Source organism: Syngnathus floridae, chromosome 5 (assembly GCF_059516105.1).
Source record: "Syngnathus floridae isolate MCC-2025c chromosome 5, RoL_Sflo_1.0, whole genome shotgun sequence".
Classification (NCBI taxonomy): domain Eukaryota; kingdom Metazoa; phylum Chordata; class Actinopteri; order Syngnathiformes; family Syngnathidae; genus Syngnathus; species Syngnathus floridae.
The window spans coordinates 5,396,099-5,410,074 of NC_142417.1; the positions used below are offsets into that span (position 1 = coordinate 5,396,099).

At 41.3% G+C, this 13,976-nt stretch overlaps 3 protein-coding genes across 3 annotated transcripts; 1 reads left to right on the forward strand and 2 right to left on the reverse strand.

Moving 5' to 3' along the window:
* Positions 1 to 83: 83 nt before the first annotated feature.
* nmrk1 (nicotinamide riboside kinase 1) lies at positions 84 to 2,233 on the reverse strand. Its single transcript, XM_088376792.1, has 8 exons — positions 2,021 to 2,233; positions 1,650 to 1,740; positions 1,473 to 1,521; positions 1,167 to 1,332; positions 854 to 925; positions 668 to 774; positions 445 to 528; positions 84 to 368 (listed from the first exon to the last, which is right to left on the reverse strand). The coding sequence occupies exons 1-8, from the start codon at positions 2,065 to 2,067 to the stop codon at positions 358 to 360; spliced, it is 627 nt and encodes a 208-aa protein (XP_088232918.1). The 5' UTR covers positions 2,068 to 2,233; the 3' UTR covers positions 84 to 357.
* Positions 2,234 to 2,745: 512 nt separating this feature from the next.
* ostf1 (osteoclast stimulating factor 1) lies at positions 2,746 to 6,420 on the forward strand. The gene is made up of 10 exons (XM_088375265.1): positions 2,746 to 2,915; positions 4,136 to 4,182; positions 4,379 to 4,429; positions 4,545 to 4,608; positions 4,681 to 4,734; positions 4,807 to 4,914; positions 5,279 to 5,328; positions 5,410 to 5,488; positions 5,561 to 5,659; positions 5,744 to 6,420. The coding sequence occupies exons 1-10, from the start codon at positions 2,882 to 2,884 to the stop codon at positions 5,800 to 5,802; spliced, it is 645 nt and encodes a 214-aa protein (XP_088231391.1). The 5' UTR covers positions 2,746 to 2,881; the 3' UTR covers positions 5,803 to 6,420.
* Positions 6,195 to 13,945, reverse strand: mapkapk5 (MAPK activated protein kinase 5). The gene is made up of 14 exons (XM_088375264.1): positions 13,024 to 13,945; positions 11,684 to 11,757; positions 11,205 to 11,280; positions 11,021 to 11,118; positions 10,848 to 10,956; positions 10,536 to 10,625; positions 10,363 to 10,458; positions 10,213 to 10,293; positions 9,851 to 10,038; positions 9,610 to 9,730; positions 9,420 to 9,550; positions 8,976 to 9,091; positions 8,791 to 8,895; positions 6,195 to 8,563 (listed from the first exon to the last, which is right to left on the reverse strand). The coding sequence occupies exons 1-14, from the start codon at positions 13,057 to 13,059 to the stop codon at positions 8,469 to 8,471; spliced, it is 1,416 nt and encodes a 471-aa protein (XP_088231390.1). The 5' UTR covers positions 13,060 to 13,945; the 3' UTR covers positions 6,195 to 8,468.
* Between the last annotated feature and the right edge of the window lie 31 nt (positions 13,946 to 13,976).

Genomic DNA, 13,976 nt, shown 5'->3' on the forward strand with positions numbered 1-13,976 from the left:
CGTGCTTGTAGTAGGACATAGTGTGTAAAGACACACCAGAGATGATTTTTGTGTAACGTGGAGAAAAGTGGACAAAAACTGAATTTTGTATTGACCATTTATTATTCATAAGATACTGCGTTATAATAAGCTGTTGGATCTATTGCGAGGATAAAGAATAAATGCCTGTAAATATTGTAACATTTTACATGTGATAGCGTGCTATTTGTGTTCAAATGTCTATCGTTTAAAGTGTTGTGAACCTGCACCTATCAATTCTAATGGTTTTAACCATCTATAAATGTAAACATATTGCCACATAATGCATTAGTCTTTTTGGTAGACATGTGACTGAGGTCTTCCAACTCATTCAGGATTTCAATCCTTCTCTGGAAATAAAAAGTAAAAAAAAAGAACTGAATTATGTTTACATACATATATGTATGCAATTTAGAGACAACTTACCTCTTTGCATATTTATTTCCTTACTAATATCTTGATACACAACAGCCAGCAGTTCCTCTTTTGACTTCAGTCCATCTAAAAATACTGCAAGTGGAGTGAGAATGTTTTCAATATATAGGAGGCAAGTGGAGTGAGAATGTTTTCAATATATAGGACACCCCCTCAAAAAAAAAACATCACGAGTTAAAACAGCCATGCCCTCGTCATTCTGTCGGAGACCCACCGATACCCGTTGCCGTGCTCTCCATCTCCTGGCGGTTCTTCAAGTACATGGGCCATACGTGTCCATCAAAGTAGCCTGGTGGGTCAGGTGGCTTGTATACCCTCAAACTGTTCATTTCACACAAGCAATGCCTGTATGTTTATATATGCAACATATAAAACAAAAGAATACGAAAAAAGCATTTACCTTCGTCTCTCCTTGCAGATGTCATATGGTATTTCCAGGAAGTATCTTTTGTTCAACAGCTCATTCAAAGATCTGCAAAAAAGGTTTACCATTCTTTATTTATTATACAATACGTTGTTCTATAATGGGAGCCCAAAATTCATAACAATTGGAGCAAAACTACTATAGCTAAAAAAAAAAAAAAACTATTACATTAATTAGATTTAGAGAGGTCAATTAAGTTCCACTTGTAGCACATATTATGTTGTTCCTGAAATTACACCTGAAAAACAAATATCCCTAATATTTTGTGATAATCGCCCCCTTTGCTAACCTGTGATTGAATATCAGGAAACCTTCCACAATCAGCACAAACACGTGATTGGGTGATGGCATCAACTTCTCCGCGGTCTGATCCACTTTCTTCGAGAAAGCTTGCGGATCTCTTCGCCAGTCGTGCACACAGCTCATCATGTCGTCCATGTTGAGAGAGTCCAGCGCTAGACGTGTGTTGAAGAGTCAGGTACAAGCAGCTGGTTCAAATTCTTACAGAATATACATATTCACAATAGATTGTCTTATAAAATTATGAGCAACATTTTGGAAAGATGACTATTTTTGCTGCATGTGCCATTCTTACTGTCATACTGCTTGAAGCCATTACTATCCACTGGCACCACAGAATCATCCTGGACGAAAGATTATCCAGTTGGAGAACCCATATTTTTCACAAATTTAAAATATTTGCCTCAGTAGTTCACGAATATTGAAATAATCACTGATAGAATTTTGTTCCCCCACCCCGGAATGAGTCTACCTTGAAAAATGAATCCTGTGCAATGATACAGCTGTTGGGTATCTTCTCCTTCAAACTTCTAGAAAGAGTCGATTTTCCCCCATTGGTCATTCTTAAAGAAAAGAATGATGAGAATATTTTGGGGGTGGAAACCACACCCAGCTAAAAACAGTAGTATACGTCAATTGAACTATAATTATTTACACTTATGAGAAAAAGTATATAACACTCGCTCACGTCACTTGCCTGACTCACATTCTTCATTTTTACATCACAAATTTTTCTTTGCTGCAAACGTTGGCATTGTTATTTGGTCAACCAAATGGCAAAAAAAAATATATATATATATATATGGAGGAAAATGCACGCTAAGAAAAATTTTGAATACGTACCCACCCACGCCTACTATTAGTGTCTTCATATTCATTGCGAAGGTCATTCGGGGGAGGTTAGCAATTGCCTGCTATGCTTACAGGTAAATAAAAAGCTCATATCATTGGGGAAAAAAATGCACGATTTGCAAGGCTGCATGAAAGAACGGCGGTAACGCGTGCAGCTCTAAACTATATTCATAATGAACTTGCACTCATTCATAACTTCCGTCTTCCGACCCTTGCGATTGGCTGGTTTCGGTATGACGTCAGCATAGTTAAACGCGTAAAAAATGTAAATAAATAAACAAATACATTCATTATTACGCTCACTAGGGTCACGGGCGTACATAATATAAATGTGATTAAAAATAAAATGAAATAAAAGTAAAATATAAAAAATTAAAAAGAACATGAATCCATGGGAATAAAAAATACTCATTTAAAATTATACACATGTATACGTTATTGCAATGTATTACCAGAACAACTACAAACAGTTAAATATAAATGGATGTATGGATTTTAGCAAATTAATTTCCAAAAACTGATATGCTGAGAACAGTAATGAGAACTGGTTAAGTTATATAAAATCGAGTGAAATGTAAAAAAATAAACATTTATTAATTTTAAACATCAAGCAGATGCAACATTTTCGAAATGTAAAAAAATAAACATTTATTAATTTTAAACATCAAGCAAATGCAACATTTTCATAATTAACGAGACTTTGCGCATGTGCAGAGTAGCACTTCCGCGTAGCCCGAGGCAGCCTCGACTTCCTCAAAGGGAGTGACACCCAAGTGCTGTCCAACTCAGCGAATTACCCCACTTTATTTCTTTACGGGGCGTTTGGTTTGCTTTTGACTTTTACCCGCGCCAATGTCCAAGCCTCCCCCCAAGCCGGCCAAGCCAGGTAAGACCAACATTACGTTGGATATTTTGGTTTCGGCGAAACTTAATATCGAACACCTTGCTAGCGCGTTTCGAGACGCGCGAGTGGACGGTAGAAAGTAAAATAGTGCCTCCTGAATACGGTTTGGTACATTTCCCGACTGTTTTCAGAAGAAAGTTGTCAAGTCTATTTGTGGGCAGTGAAAGAAAGGCTCAAAAAGGACTAAAGTAGCGATGGAGCTCTTAAGACAGTGGGCTGGCCTCTGACTTCCCTATTTGCACCAGTCGCGTAGGTGAGTGTGCTGCGTTTGAGGTCATAGGTTAAATGTCAATCAACAGTAAGCGTCTGTGACCAATATTGACATTAACAGTAGTAGCAACATGGCGAAAATGTGCAGCGTTCTATACTTTACACTTAACACACACTTAAACACATCACCAACAGTGTGTGTAAACATATATCCTCGCTGAATTAAGACATTGTTGTGCCATGAATATAACCACTACCTGATCTAAAATGCGTAACTGTTAAATTGGGCCTACTCTGCAAGAAATATGCAACATGTGGAGTGAAGAGTGCTCATGTTACATTTTAGGCTTTGTAGTTCACGGAGAAACATTTATTTGGATGTGCATCGATGGAAAATGCCTTCATGATGTCATGTGGATGTGGAGTTGCATGTGTGTGAAGTTCGGAGCCTTGCTTGAGAATGTTCGCTTGTCACGTGTCATCATGAACGTAATTCGATTGCACTCATGGTAAAAAAAAAAAAAAAAAAAAAAAGTGCTAAATATGGTGTTTGTGTTGCGAGAGAGCGACATGACCGGGCTTGTGGAGTGTGCAGAAACGGCTAACAGAACTGAGGTGTGTTTGTGGGCCACTCAGCCGCTGGCCTGAAACACAGCTACAGTTGTCAGCTTGAACACACACGGACAAGCATGTAAACCTTTTCTATTAGTTGCAGGCTAGATTTTTTGAACTCTTGCGTAATACATGCCAGTGTCATCCAAACCTTCCGAAGGCTACAAGACGGATGCATTCCAGGAGTGTGGTTCGCACCCGAGGCTGACGAGCTGTTGTGACTCGTGCTACCACAATTCAGAGAGGTCATCGTTAGCCCAAATTAGCCGTTACAATCCACGCGAGCGCGCACCTTTTCTTGTAGGGATTTCATCAAGGGCATTTCCTTTTGCTTTTTGGTGTTGTGCACAGTCTGACGTCTTCTGTTGTTTTGCTTGCAGGTCAAGTCAAGGTGTTCCGGGCCGAGTTCACCTTTGACCCCAGAACGGTAAGAACATTTGTTTCTGAGTAAACGATTCAAAGTCAAACTGGGACAGATTATTTCCGACAGGAATAGAGCAGAACTGAGATGCGTTGGACTTTAGAGGTTCTGCTGTATTCGAGTTGTTCAAGTCGGGAAATGCATTGAAGCGTCAACAAACGAGCAGCTAGTTGAACTGTGGTGGCGTTCTTGTATGTTGCAGCCTGATGAGCTTTACTTTGAAGAAGGAGACATCCTCTACATCTCTGACACGGTAAGACAGACCTCAAAGTTCATCTTATACACTGTGTAATGTGTCCTCCAAACACTTTCCTCTGGGGCAACATAAATACTGTGGGCTGGGTTGTTTTTTTTCCTATTGACCTCAGAGTGACAGTAACTGGTGGAAAGGAACATGCCGGGGGAGGACGGGCCTTATTCCGCGCAACTACGGTAAGCGGAAAAATACTTTTCAAAGTCTGGCATCTGTGAATCCCAATTCAGAACACCCGTGTTCTGTTTTAGTGACTGAGCAGGCCGAGTCTATCGACCACCCAATGCACGAAGCGGCCAAACGAGGTAAGGCGACCACTCAGCTACCTCATTTGTTCCCACATTATTATTTATTGTAACTTTTCTATATTTGCTTAGGAAATCTTTCTTGGATGAGGGAATGTCTGGAGAACAGAGTGGGAATCAATGGCCTGGACAAGGCTGGCAACACTGCCCTCTACTGGGGATGTCACGGGGGACACAAAGGTACATCAATTGTAACCAAGCCTTGCCGCGAATAGAACTTTTCAGCCATTTATTCAAAACGAGAACACACAAACGATGAGCACTCTCACAAAAGACCGGTTGTCAGCCACAGCTCGCACCCGAATGTTCACACACAGACTCAGTGACCTCACACATAGCTACACTATTCACTGCAAGCGCCGCAGTTTTTCCCCAGCTCAGAGTTCTTTATCTTACTCTAAATGATGGATAGTTGTTTGAGTACCTTCCACTTTACAGGAACTGAGACTATACAAGTTATTTGTGTCAAAGTTCCTGTCTGACTGTTATGTATTAGTAATCTCACTCAGCCGTCCCTTTGAATTGTTTCTCTTGTTCCTTTTAGATGTAGTGGAGGTTCTGCTCAGCCAGTCCAGTGTGGAACTCAACCAGCAGGTGAGGACAAATTCGAAACAATTAGGAAAACTGATGTTAAATGAAAAATAAAGTGCATTTCAATCAAGATTTGTTTGGTAGAATAAGCTTGGGGACACTGCTCTGCACGCTGCCGCCTGGAAGGGTTATTCTGACATTGTGGCCATGTTGCTGAACAAGGGTGAGTATTTACTTATCTGCATAAGTCAGGTCACATGAGGTACTGTATATAGAAGGTGTGTTTCACATTCAGATGCGCGGACAGACATTCGGAATAATGAGAACAAGTTGGCCCTGGAGATGGCCACCAATGCGCAGTGTGCCTCGTTGCTCAAGAGGAAGCTGGCCAGCAGTAAGACCAAAATCACCATGTTGCATTTGTTACCAATAAAGACAAAAAATGATAAAGTACCTTGTGTTCCCCCCCACCCCCCAGCTATCACTCGCTCGCACAGCAACGCCGAGGAGTATTTGGATGATGAGGACTCGGACTGAGGACGAGGAGCGTGCAGAAGTGTGATCAGCGACTTTAAAAAAAATAAAAAAAGGACCTTGGCGTCCCCCACCCCCCCCCCATCGGCGTGGTTGGTACTGTAACTCTGAATCAAGCCCTCAACATCATAGCCGTGCAATTTGAAACTTGCAGACGAGAAATTGTCTCTAGTGTGGTTGCTCAAAAGGGACCAAAAACGCAGAAACCCATTGATTCCATACAACTGCTAATGATTTGTGTTTATGCGCACAGATTATTCTTGTTTGCTCCTTAGTCAAATTAAGAAAAGTGTCATTCTACATATTCCTAGTATCTAAAATAAGCGTATCAGAACCAAAAGGACTAATTTTTCTTTCTTTTAACAAATTACAATATGATCAGTCACTTTTTTTGGTTTTTGAGTGCCAATTTAAGAAAGAATGATACATACATTTAAAATACTCTTGAATTCCATCACGGGGAGCAAAGCATTGCAAATGTTTGAGGAAAAAACAAAGTGCCTTTTGTATGTGGAACAGACTGAGTGTCTTGATGGTGGCTGTGAATTGTCTTTTCTAACAAAACACAAGCTTTATTTCTACCTGCTTCTTCTATCTGCTATTAAAATGGTTTAACTTGAACTTGGTATTTGTTGATCACATGTACAGCACCGGTAAAATGAGTTTTGCCCCCCCCCCCTGCAATACAATTTAATGTTACAACAAGTTGAAGTATTACAGAAACAGCTTAATGTTCAAATAAAATTGAAAAGTTGTAATATTACCAATAATAATTCTTATTACAGAAAACATCACATTATTAGAGTAAAAGCCCCAATGTAAGAAAATGTAAAATTAACATAAAACTTGTATTGTAGTTTGCCTCATTCACGATGTAAGGCAAAAGCTCCTGAAAAGTCCTTTAATTACAAAGTCAGCAAATTGAAGACATTCCAGAGAAGGCAAAACAAAGATGTTGACTTCCATGATGGACTCATGCTACATCAGCTGACAAAGAAAAAACTTCTTTTTTTTTTACACTTTTAGTGAAAGATCAATTTCGAGTACTAAATCAGATGTTCAATTTTATGGACTCATTTTGTAAAGAATTTTTTTTTTTTTTTAAAGTATTGCTCCTCTCACAAAATTATTGTATTTGAAGTCCTTTCAATAAAAAAAAGTCATTTGTGGAATGATTCCATTGTAGGATGACTAAGAAAATAATGATTGGACAACTTTATACTCATAAGTCACCAAGGCACATATGCTTGTGCAATAAGGCCTTAAAACCATTCTAATATGGTTGTCATTGAGATTTAAAGGGAGTTAGTTACTTGTGTCAAAAATCTCCCCAAAATGATTGCTCATAATATGAAATGATCTCACAGGCCCCAAAAAGGGATGAAAAATCAAGTTTTACAAAAGGTTTTAAACACGCTTGATTGAAATGCCTGTGACTGAAAATGTAGCCATTTTATCTGATCATATATCCAAAAAACAAGCTATCACAACAACAAATGATTGAAAAGAGAAAATTAAGAACAGGATCCAGAGGAATTGTCCTATTAAGATTTTTTTTTGTGTGCATCATGTAAACAAAAGTCACGGTACAAGAAACAAAAAGCAATAAAGTTGTGATAAGAGAATGTGCAGTTGTGGCTCAACCTGTCACCATGGTAACAGTACACCGGCCGACATAATTGTCAGTATCTGATTAGCTGATATGATGGACATGCCCATAATATGGAGTCATGACCATAAATTATTACAAAAATATTTTGGAGAATGCTACTGGTGTATTATGCCCAAATTTCAAGTGCTGCTGTTTTGGTTAACAACAGAATGGGAATGATAGCTTCTCCGAGCTGAGATAAGAAGGGAGGCTAAATTTGTGGATGATGGAGCTGGCGAATTGGTGTCAATTAAATATGAGGAAATATGGAGTCTGACGATATTTCGTTAAAGAGCATGATGTGCATGTCAAACAGAAATCGCATCAAAAAAGGGAGCCAAGGCTGAATCATGACTTTCCCAACATGAATCTTGGAAAGATACACGGAGTAGTGTGACACATTAAAGGGAAGCAGAGGAGGAAGATCAAGATGCTGTCGGCAGCTCAAGTAGGTAAGATTTTGTCAAAAGATGATTTGCTGGGAGGCCCAAGTGCCTTTATGATTCATTTCTGCTTGGACTTTATTTCAAGTGTCTTTGCATTTTTACGAGAGGGACTCACTCTTGGATAACACATTTTCTTGAACCAAAAGGACAAGTTAGAGAGGAAAAAATAAGTTTGGCTTTAAAAAGAATAGTACACATAAAAATCAAACCTCTTTAAAGCCCCTGCCTAAATTATATAAATAACAGAATGTTTTCTTCAAATAAATAATGTTTGGAAAGTTAAAAGAAATGAAATGATTGGGATAAAACAAAAGACTACAAGCTGCGAATAAAAATTTCCCTCCTAGAAAATAATTTCTTTCGAATTGATTTTTTTTTTTTTTTGTTGCAAAAATGAAAACAGTCTTTTTTTTTTTTTCTTTGCAAGTACCAATGAGTTTCTTTTCTTTCACTTGTACAATAGGCCTTTCAGGTCCTTAGGGATAAAAAGCAGATCTTTTGATTTTTTTCCTTTAAAAAAAAAAAAGCCTCGTTAAAAAGACAATATAAAAATGAGCGATTGAAAGACTTAGCTAGTGAGACTCTTCCACATTTGTCCTCTCTTCAATGGCCTGTTTAACAATTTCCGCCAACTTCAAGCGATCCACCTTATCACAGAATGCTCGACCTGCAACAGACAACAGCAAATGAGACCTGTAGTTGTAGTAATCGGTGTTGTGACGTACTCACATTTTGAAAAATCGCGGGAATGTTTAAAGTCTTAAAAAAAACTGGGCAAAAATTGGCACAGAAATTAAATTAATTTTAAAAATCCACCCATTTTAAAAAAGCTAATGTGTCTGCTTAAAGTCAAAACAACAGCGTCCTTATACTAAATCAGAAGTGAGCACTGACCATCCCAGCTGAGTCCTTGCAGGCCGTCTCGCAGCAGTTTACAGTCCCTGTTGAACCGCCAAGCTTCAAACATCACCACGTTCAGCTTCTCGTCCTCGTTCTCTCCTTGACACACGCAAACGATTGAAATTCAGTGATTTGACATTCCCCCAGATTTGCCGCTCTGTGTCTTTTTGGTTTCTGACCGGCCTGTGGAAGAATACACTGTGCAATGACATCACGTAGTTTCTCCAGCGCTACATTAGAGTCCTCGCCTCCGTTCTCTGGGTCGTGAATGAAGAAAGCGTCACTTGGCTTGGGGCTGGGGAAAAGACGACATTGGCACATACTGTTCAGACATGCCGCACTCCTCTTATTCAAAAGAATCATGAAGGCAACATTCCGCGCCACAGTGAGCCTCAGCAAATCACACAGGAAAAGGTTGCTGTGGATAACAACGAGGCGCTCTAACGTATTAAAGGCTGCCTGAAGGACCAAAGCCCTGAAGCTGCGGTTCATCTGCTGGCCGTTAATTCAAGACTCCCTCTTGCACAATTTGCGTACGCTTGTAAATTATGTTGAATTCCAATATGCTACAAAAGCCCCGAAAAGGTCATTTGTTTTGAAATAATAAACTTGAGCAAACCGACCCGAGTAGTTTCCTCTTCCTGAGGATTGGGTTGTTAACGGAGTTGAGCGGCTTCAGGCTGATGTTCAGATCCTGAATCCTCATGTTGGCCAACTGCTCCGCATGGGCCTGCTGGATGCCCGCAACCACCGCCTGACAAACACAGTCAGAGTTATCCTCGCGGGGTGCAATGGCCACTGGCCGCCGCTCACCTTGTCCATCATCATCTGAGCCGACGGCAGCACGTTGTCCAGGGCCTCGGTGCAGTTGAGCCACGGGTGAGCCAAGACTCCCTCGATGGTCAGCCTCTCCTCCGGCTTCACCTTCAGCAGCCTGTGGGGAGCACAACATGACCAGGTCATTAGTACATTTACAGTTTTATTTGGTACCAACTATTGAAATGTTCATTCATTTTACAGTCGTACAAAATTCATGAAATCAAACTAAACCTACTTGCGCACAATGTCCTTTGCCATCTCCGAGATCTGACTCCACTCGTCTTCGGGGAAGTCAAAGCTGCCCATCATGATCTTCTTCCTCATGTCCTTGGGAATGGTGCGGCTGTGATGCTTGGAGTAAAACGGAGGATAGCCGCACAGCATCACGTAGATGATGACGCCCAGAGACCACAAGTCACAGCTCTGGAAAAAGACAATGAGAGTTTTTCAAGGACTGGATTTTGCCCGTGTTCTACCTCCATGTAAGTCGCCTATCTGATTTTGCCATGTTTACACTGATGGTCCTCATGTGAATAATATTCAGAAGACATAGCAAGTGAATTAAAGAGGAGTGAGGTGAGGCGGTGTGAGTCGAACCTTGTTGTAGGTGTAAGGAGTGGGTGAGGTAGGTATGATTCCAGACTTTTCCTTCTGGTGCCTTCTTTGAGCCTCAAGTACCTGCGGAGCAAAGCGCAGGTGTGCTGCCTACTCTATTCTCGTTGATGTGTTGACTGTTTTTTTTTCTACCTGAGGTGCTACATAGTAGGGAGTGAACTGGGGTGTCATCAAGTCCCCCTGATCTATTTTGGCAAAGCCGAAATCACACAGCTTCACGGGAGCATCCTGGGGGAAAAACAATGTCAAAAAGCAGTGCAAATACAGTACACGGTTCAAGTGTGTTTCCAAATTCCTCTAATTACCAGAGAATTATCCTTGAAGAGCAGATTCTCTGGCTTCAGGTCTCGATGTGCAATATTTAAGGAGTGACAGTGTTCCAAGGCTTGACTGATCTGTAAGGAGGAGTGATGACACACCTTTATGTGTGTGTAAACAACTGCAAATGGCCATATGGAGTGCTGATCTAGTGTGACATCAGCTGCTGAAACCAAGCGGGAAGCTGCTAATGAGACTGTGCTGTTAGTCAGGCGAGAAAACTCAAAAAGGCTTCACACTCCCGAAACACATGTCCAGACCACGCCGGTTAGAAATCTCGAGGACGCTTGATCGCCTACCTGCTTTGTGACCTCGCTCGCCATCTTTTCTGTAAAGTGCCTGTGCTGACTGATTCTGTGGAACAGTTCGCCACCTTCCATCATCTCCATGACGATCAGGAGCCTGGCTCTGCCAAATAAAAGCATTTTTCATGTGCATGTGTCGACGAATGGAGAAGGGTGGACAAAGTTACCTCGGGCTGGACTCGTGTGGGAACTGGACACTGTTGGCGTACACTTCCAAGATTTGCACAATGTTTGAGTGGTTGGCGCACATCATGTGGAGTCGCACCTGCAGGCAGAAACCATCGAGTGATTCAAATCAATTCACGTAACACTATCCAGTTTGGGATAAATAACAGGCAGTGATTATCTGACCTCATTTCTGGCCTTGGGACGATCGATGAGGATCTTCAGGGCCAACCGCTCTTGTGTTGACTTCTTCAAACATACTCTTAACATTGATAAAAGGAGAAAAGTCACTGTTGGATTGCAAAGTCAATGTAAGGATGGGCAAAATATTAACCAACAACAAGAAGGTTTCTCAAAGTTAACCGTTGCGCAGCAGCAGCGGGTGTAATGTTGATCTTCTGCTGATTGAAAGAGACAAATTGATTGTGTCAACGCCGAGGTTGTTTTGGTTAGTGAAAATGCTCCCCATTCTAAAAGCTGTGTAGGTATTATGATTACATTGTATTATACTGTATATTGAAGTTGCCTATTCATGTCAAAGTCCGCCATCTTATAGCTGGCTTATTGTAGCATTGCAAGCAAATGCTAACGTTGGGCTCTGAGTTAATTGGTCAGGAACTGAGTGGACTCATCACACCGTTTTCTTAGTCTCAGTCCAGACTCACCTGACAGGTCCACTGATGCCAGCGCCAAGCTTTTGCGTCCAATTTATGTTGTATTCCTCGAGAATGGACGCCTCCTGCAATTACGGTATGGATATTACTCAAAAGATCACCGCACATTTCATTTCATGCATCTGTTTTGTTCTTTATGTAACCACAAGCAGATTTCAAGATGACTTGACCAGTCAACCAAATACTGATGATTGCTGAGCAAGTTATCCAGTGGCTTTGTCAACTCTCTTCTATTTCACACCGCACTCTCTGTGTAGATGGCCCAAGTGGACACTCGAGTGTGTGTGTGTTCCAGTTCTCAGGGGCAGAACCCAGTCAACCCATCGTAAAGCACATTGTGACCCAGTTGTGAAAGCAGAGGCCTGGGGCACTTGAGATCAGATTTTACTGCTGACTTGGATGCCAGGTTGGTGACACATGAAAGGTAGCAGGCCAGGAAGAAAGACCAGGAAGGCAAGGTTGACTTTTGATGATGGGATTGGAAATAAAGCGGATTCATCTGTTGGTACACCTTGCCTCACAAACCCATGAAGGTTTCCTCCAGGTACTACGACTTCCTTCCCAATTCCCCCAAACTATAAATTGTGAATTTGTAGGATAGAATCATACTCATACTGTAATGAAGGAGCAACCACTTCTAAACAAATTCGGATCAGAATGCACCTAATTATATCAGAGGCTAATTTACATTTAACACTATAACATCGTTGGATTTTTTAAATGAGTTTATAAACAATATTTTATGACAAATATTGAAGAGGGTTCACAAGTTACATTTTCTGAGATCCATGTGGAATAATAGTCACTTGTGCTTTGTCTCTAATGGCCTAAAAGTACAATACAAGAGAACTTTATTTATGTTGCGTATTTCTCAACAGTTGCAGCTGTAATAAAGTGCTTTATATACCGGTACAGCCACAAAGACAGTCAAAACATTCAATTAAAACACAAATTAATATACCGTAGTAGACACTGATGGAACAATAACAACAAAGTCCGTCTTATTTTGGGTCGAAAGCCAATGAATGAAAATGGCCAGACATGTTTATCTGTTGTATATTTAAGGCCTGCAAGTGGTGGTTTTTGTTCATCCAAATCCAAATGTCATTTTGACATTTAGGGTTAAAATCACAATCAACTATTTTCCATAAGTTATTGTACTTAGATATTTCATGTAATTCTGACCTTACGATGAAAGTTTACAGCACGTTAAGACGCTTTCCGACTTAAGTGCACGCTCGGGTAACGTCTCCGAATGTAATTGAAACTTCGTCGTAAATCGGGGACCCCTTGTACATGCCAAATAAGAGTTTTCGTTCCCCAAAAGTTACCTTGATGAAGTTATCCGCGCTGTTATCTTCCGACATGGCGACCCACTTGGCTCGGTCGTTGTTCCCGAAGGAGCTCACACAGTGGACAATGGTAACAAAGGTTTTGTGCTTGACCTTTAAACAAACCTCGCTCCTGTATCCCCTGATCTGGACCAGGGTTCGTTTTCTTGACCACTAACGGCAGGGCATGGGGACAAAATAACGCACGACCACCACCCTCACCACCTCTCGGTTGATGCGATGCGGCGTCAAGTCAGCCCAACCCGGCTCACCACCTCGGGGTCCAGCTCGCTCTTTCTGTCGCCTTGGATCCACCGTAGTGACCATGTAGAGGGCCAAACACTGAGCGAGGTCACCATTAAAGCCGCAGACGGCAAAAATGTAGCGGACGAACCCACCGCTAATGGGGGTGGAGGGGCCCACGGGACAAGGGTGTATATTTAGTGGAAGCAGTGAAGCTAGCTAACGACGTCGCGAGGACCCTCGGGAACAGCTAGCACGCTTCCTAACATGTAGCCCAATGACACGCCATTCTGGTAGACGACTACACTCCAGTCACTTGGATTTGAACCTACATTCATCTCATGCCTGCATGAAAGCTTGCTACTATGAACATTGCCGAAAGAATAACCTCAGAGCAGCCTGAGTGTGTCGTCGAGCTTGAGCTTAGCTAACACGCTAGCGAGTTGGCTCAGGTGACAAGTTAAGTTTGCCGCTTTTAGGAAACTAAAACCACATTAACACCCTTCCACCGGGAATGTCCAATCATCGCTTGTTGTTGTCCACCAAAGGGAGTGCCTCGAAGGGTGGAAAGAGTCCAAAAAGTACCCCGGGAGACGCACACATCTATAATGCTAATATTGTAGCATCTTGTCAGAGTGGGACGTAGCACGATTGGCGTAAGGTACACAATAGGAGGTAAAACATATTGCCTGATCAAAATATTTAACGTG

Coding starts and splice junctions, on each gene's coding strand:
- nmrk1 (XM_088376792.1), bottom strand. CDS start 2,067: ATGACCTTCGCAATGAATATGAAGACACTAATAGTAGGCGTGGGTGG. Junction 1,333..1,472: donor TGGCTTCAAGCAGTATGACA/GTAAGAATGGCA, acceptor ACACACGTCTAG/CGCTGGACTCTCTCAACATG. Junction 926..1,166: donor TTCCTGATATTCAATCACAG/GTTAGCAAAGGG, acceptor CCTTTTTTGCAG/ATCTTTGAATGAGCTGTTGA.
- ostf1 (XM_088375265.1), top strand. CDS start 2,882: ATGTCCAAGCCTCCCCCCAAGCCGGCCAAGCCAG. Junction 4,183..4,378: donor TCACCTTTGACCCCAGAACG/GTAAGAACATTT, acceptor TGTATGTTGCAG/CCTGATGAGCTTTACTTTGA. Junction 5,329..5,409: donor GTGTGGAACTCAACCAGCAG/GTGAGGACAAAT, acceptor TTTGTTTGGTAG/AATAAGCTTGGGGACACTGC.
- mapkapk5 (XM_088375264.1), bottom strand. CDS start 13,059: ATGTCGGAAGATAACAGCGCGGATAACTTCATCAAG. Junction 11,758..13,023: donor GCGCGGATAACTTCATCAAG/GTAACTTTTGGG, acceptor CCGTAATTGCAG/GAGGCGTCCATTCTCGAGGA. Junction 11,119..11,204: donor GTCCCAAGGCCAGAAATGAG/GTCAGATAATCA, acceptor TTCTGCCTGCAG/GTGCGACTCCACATGATGTG.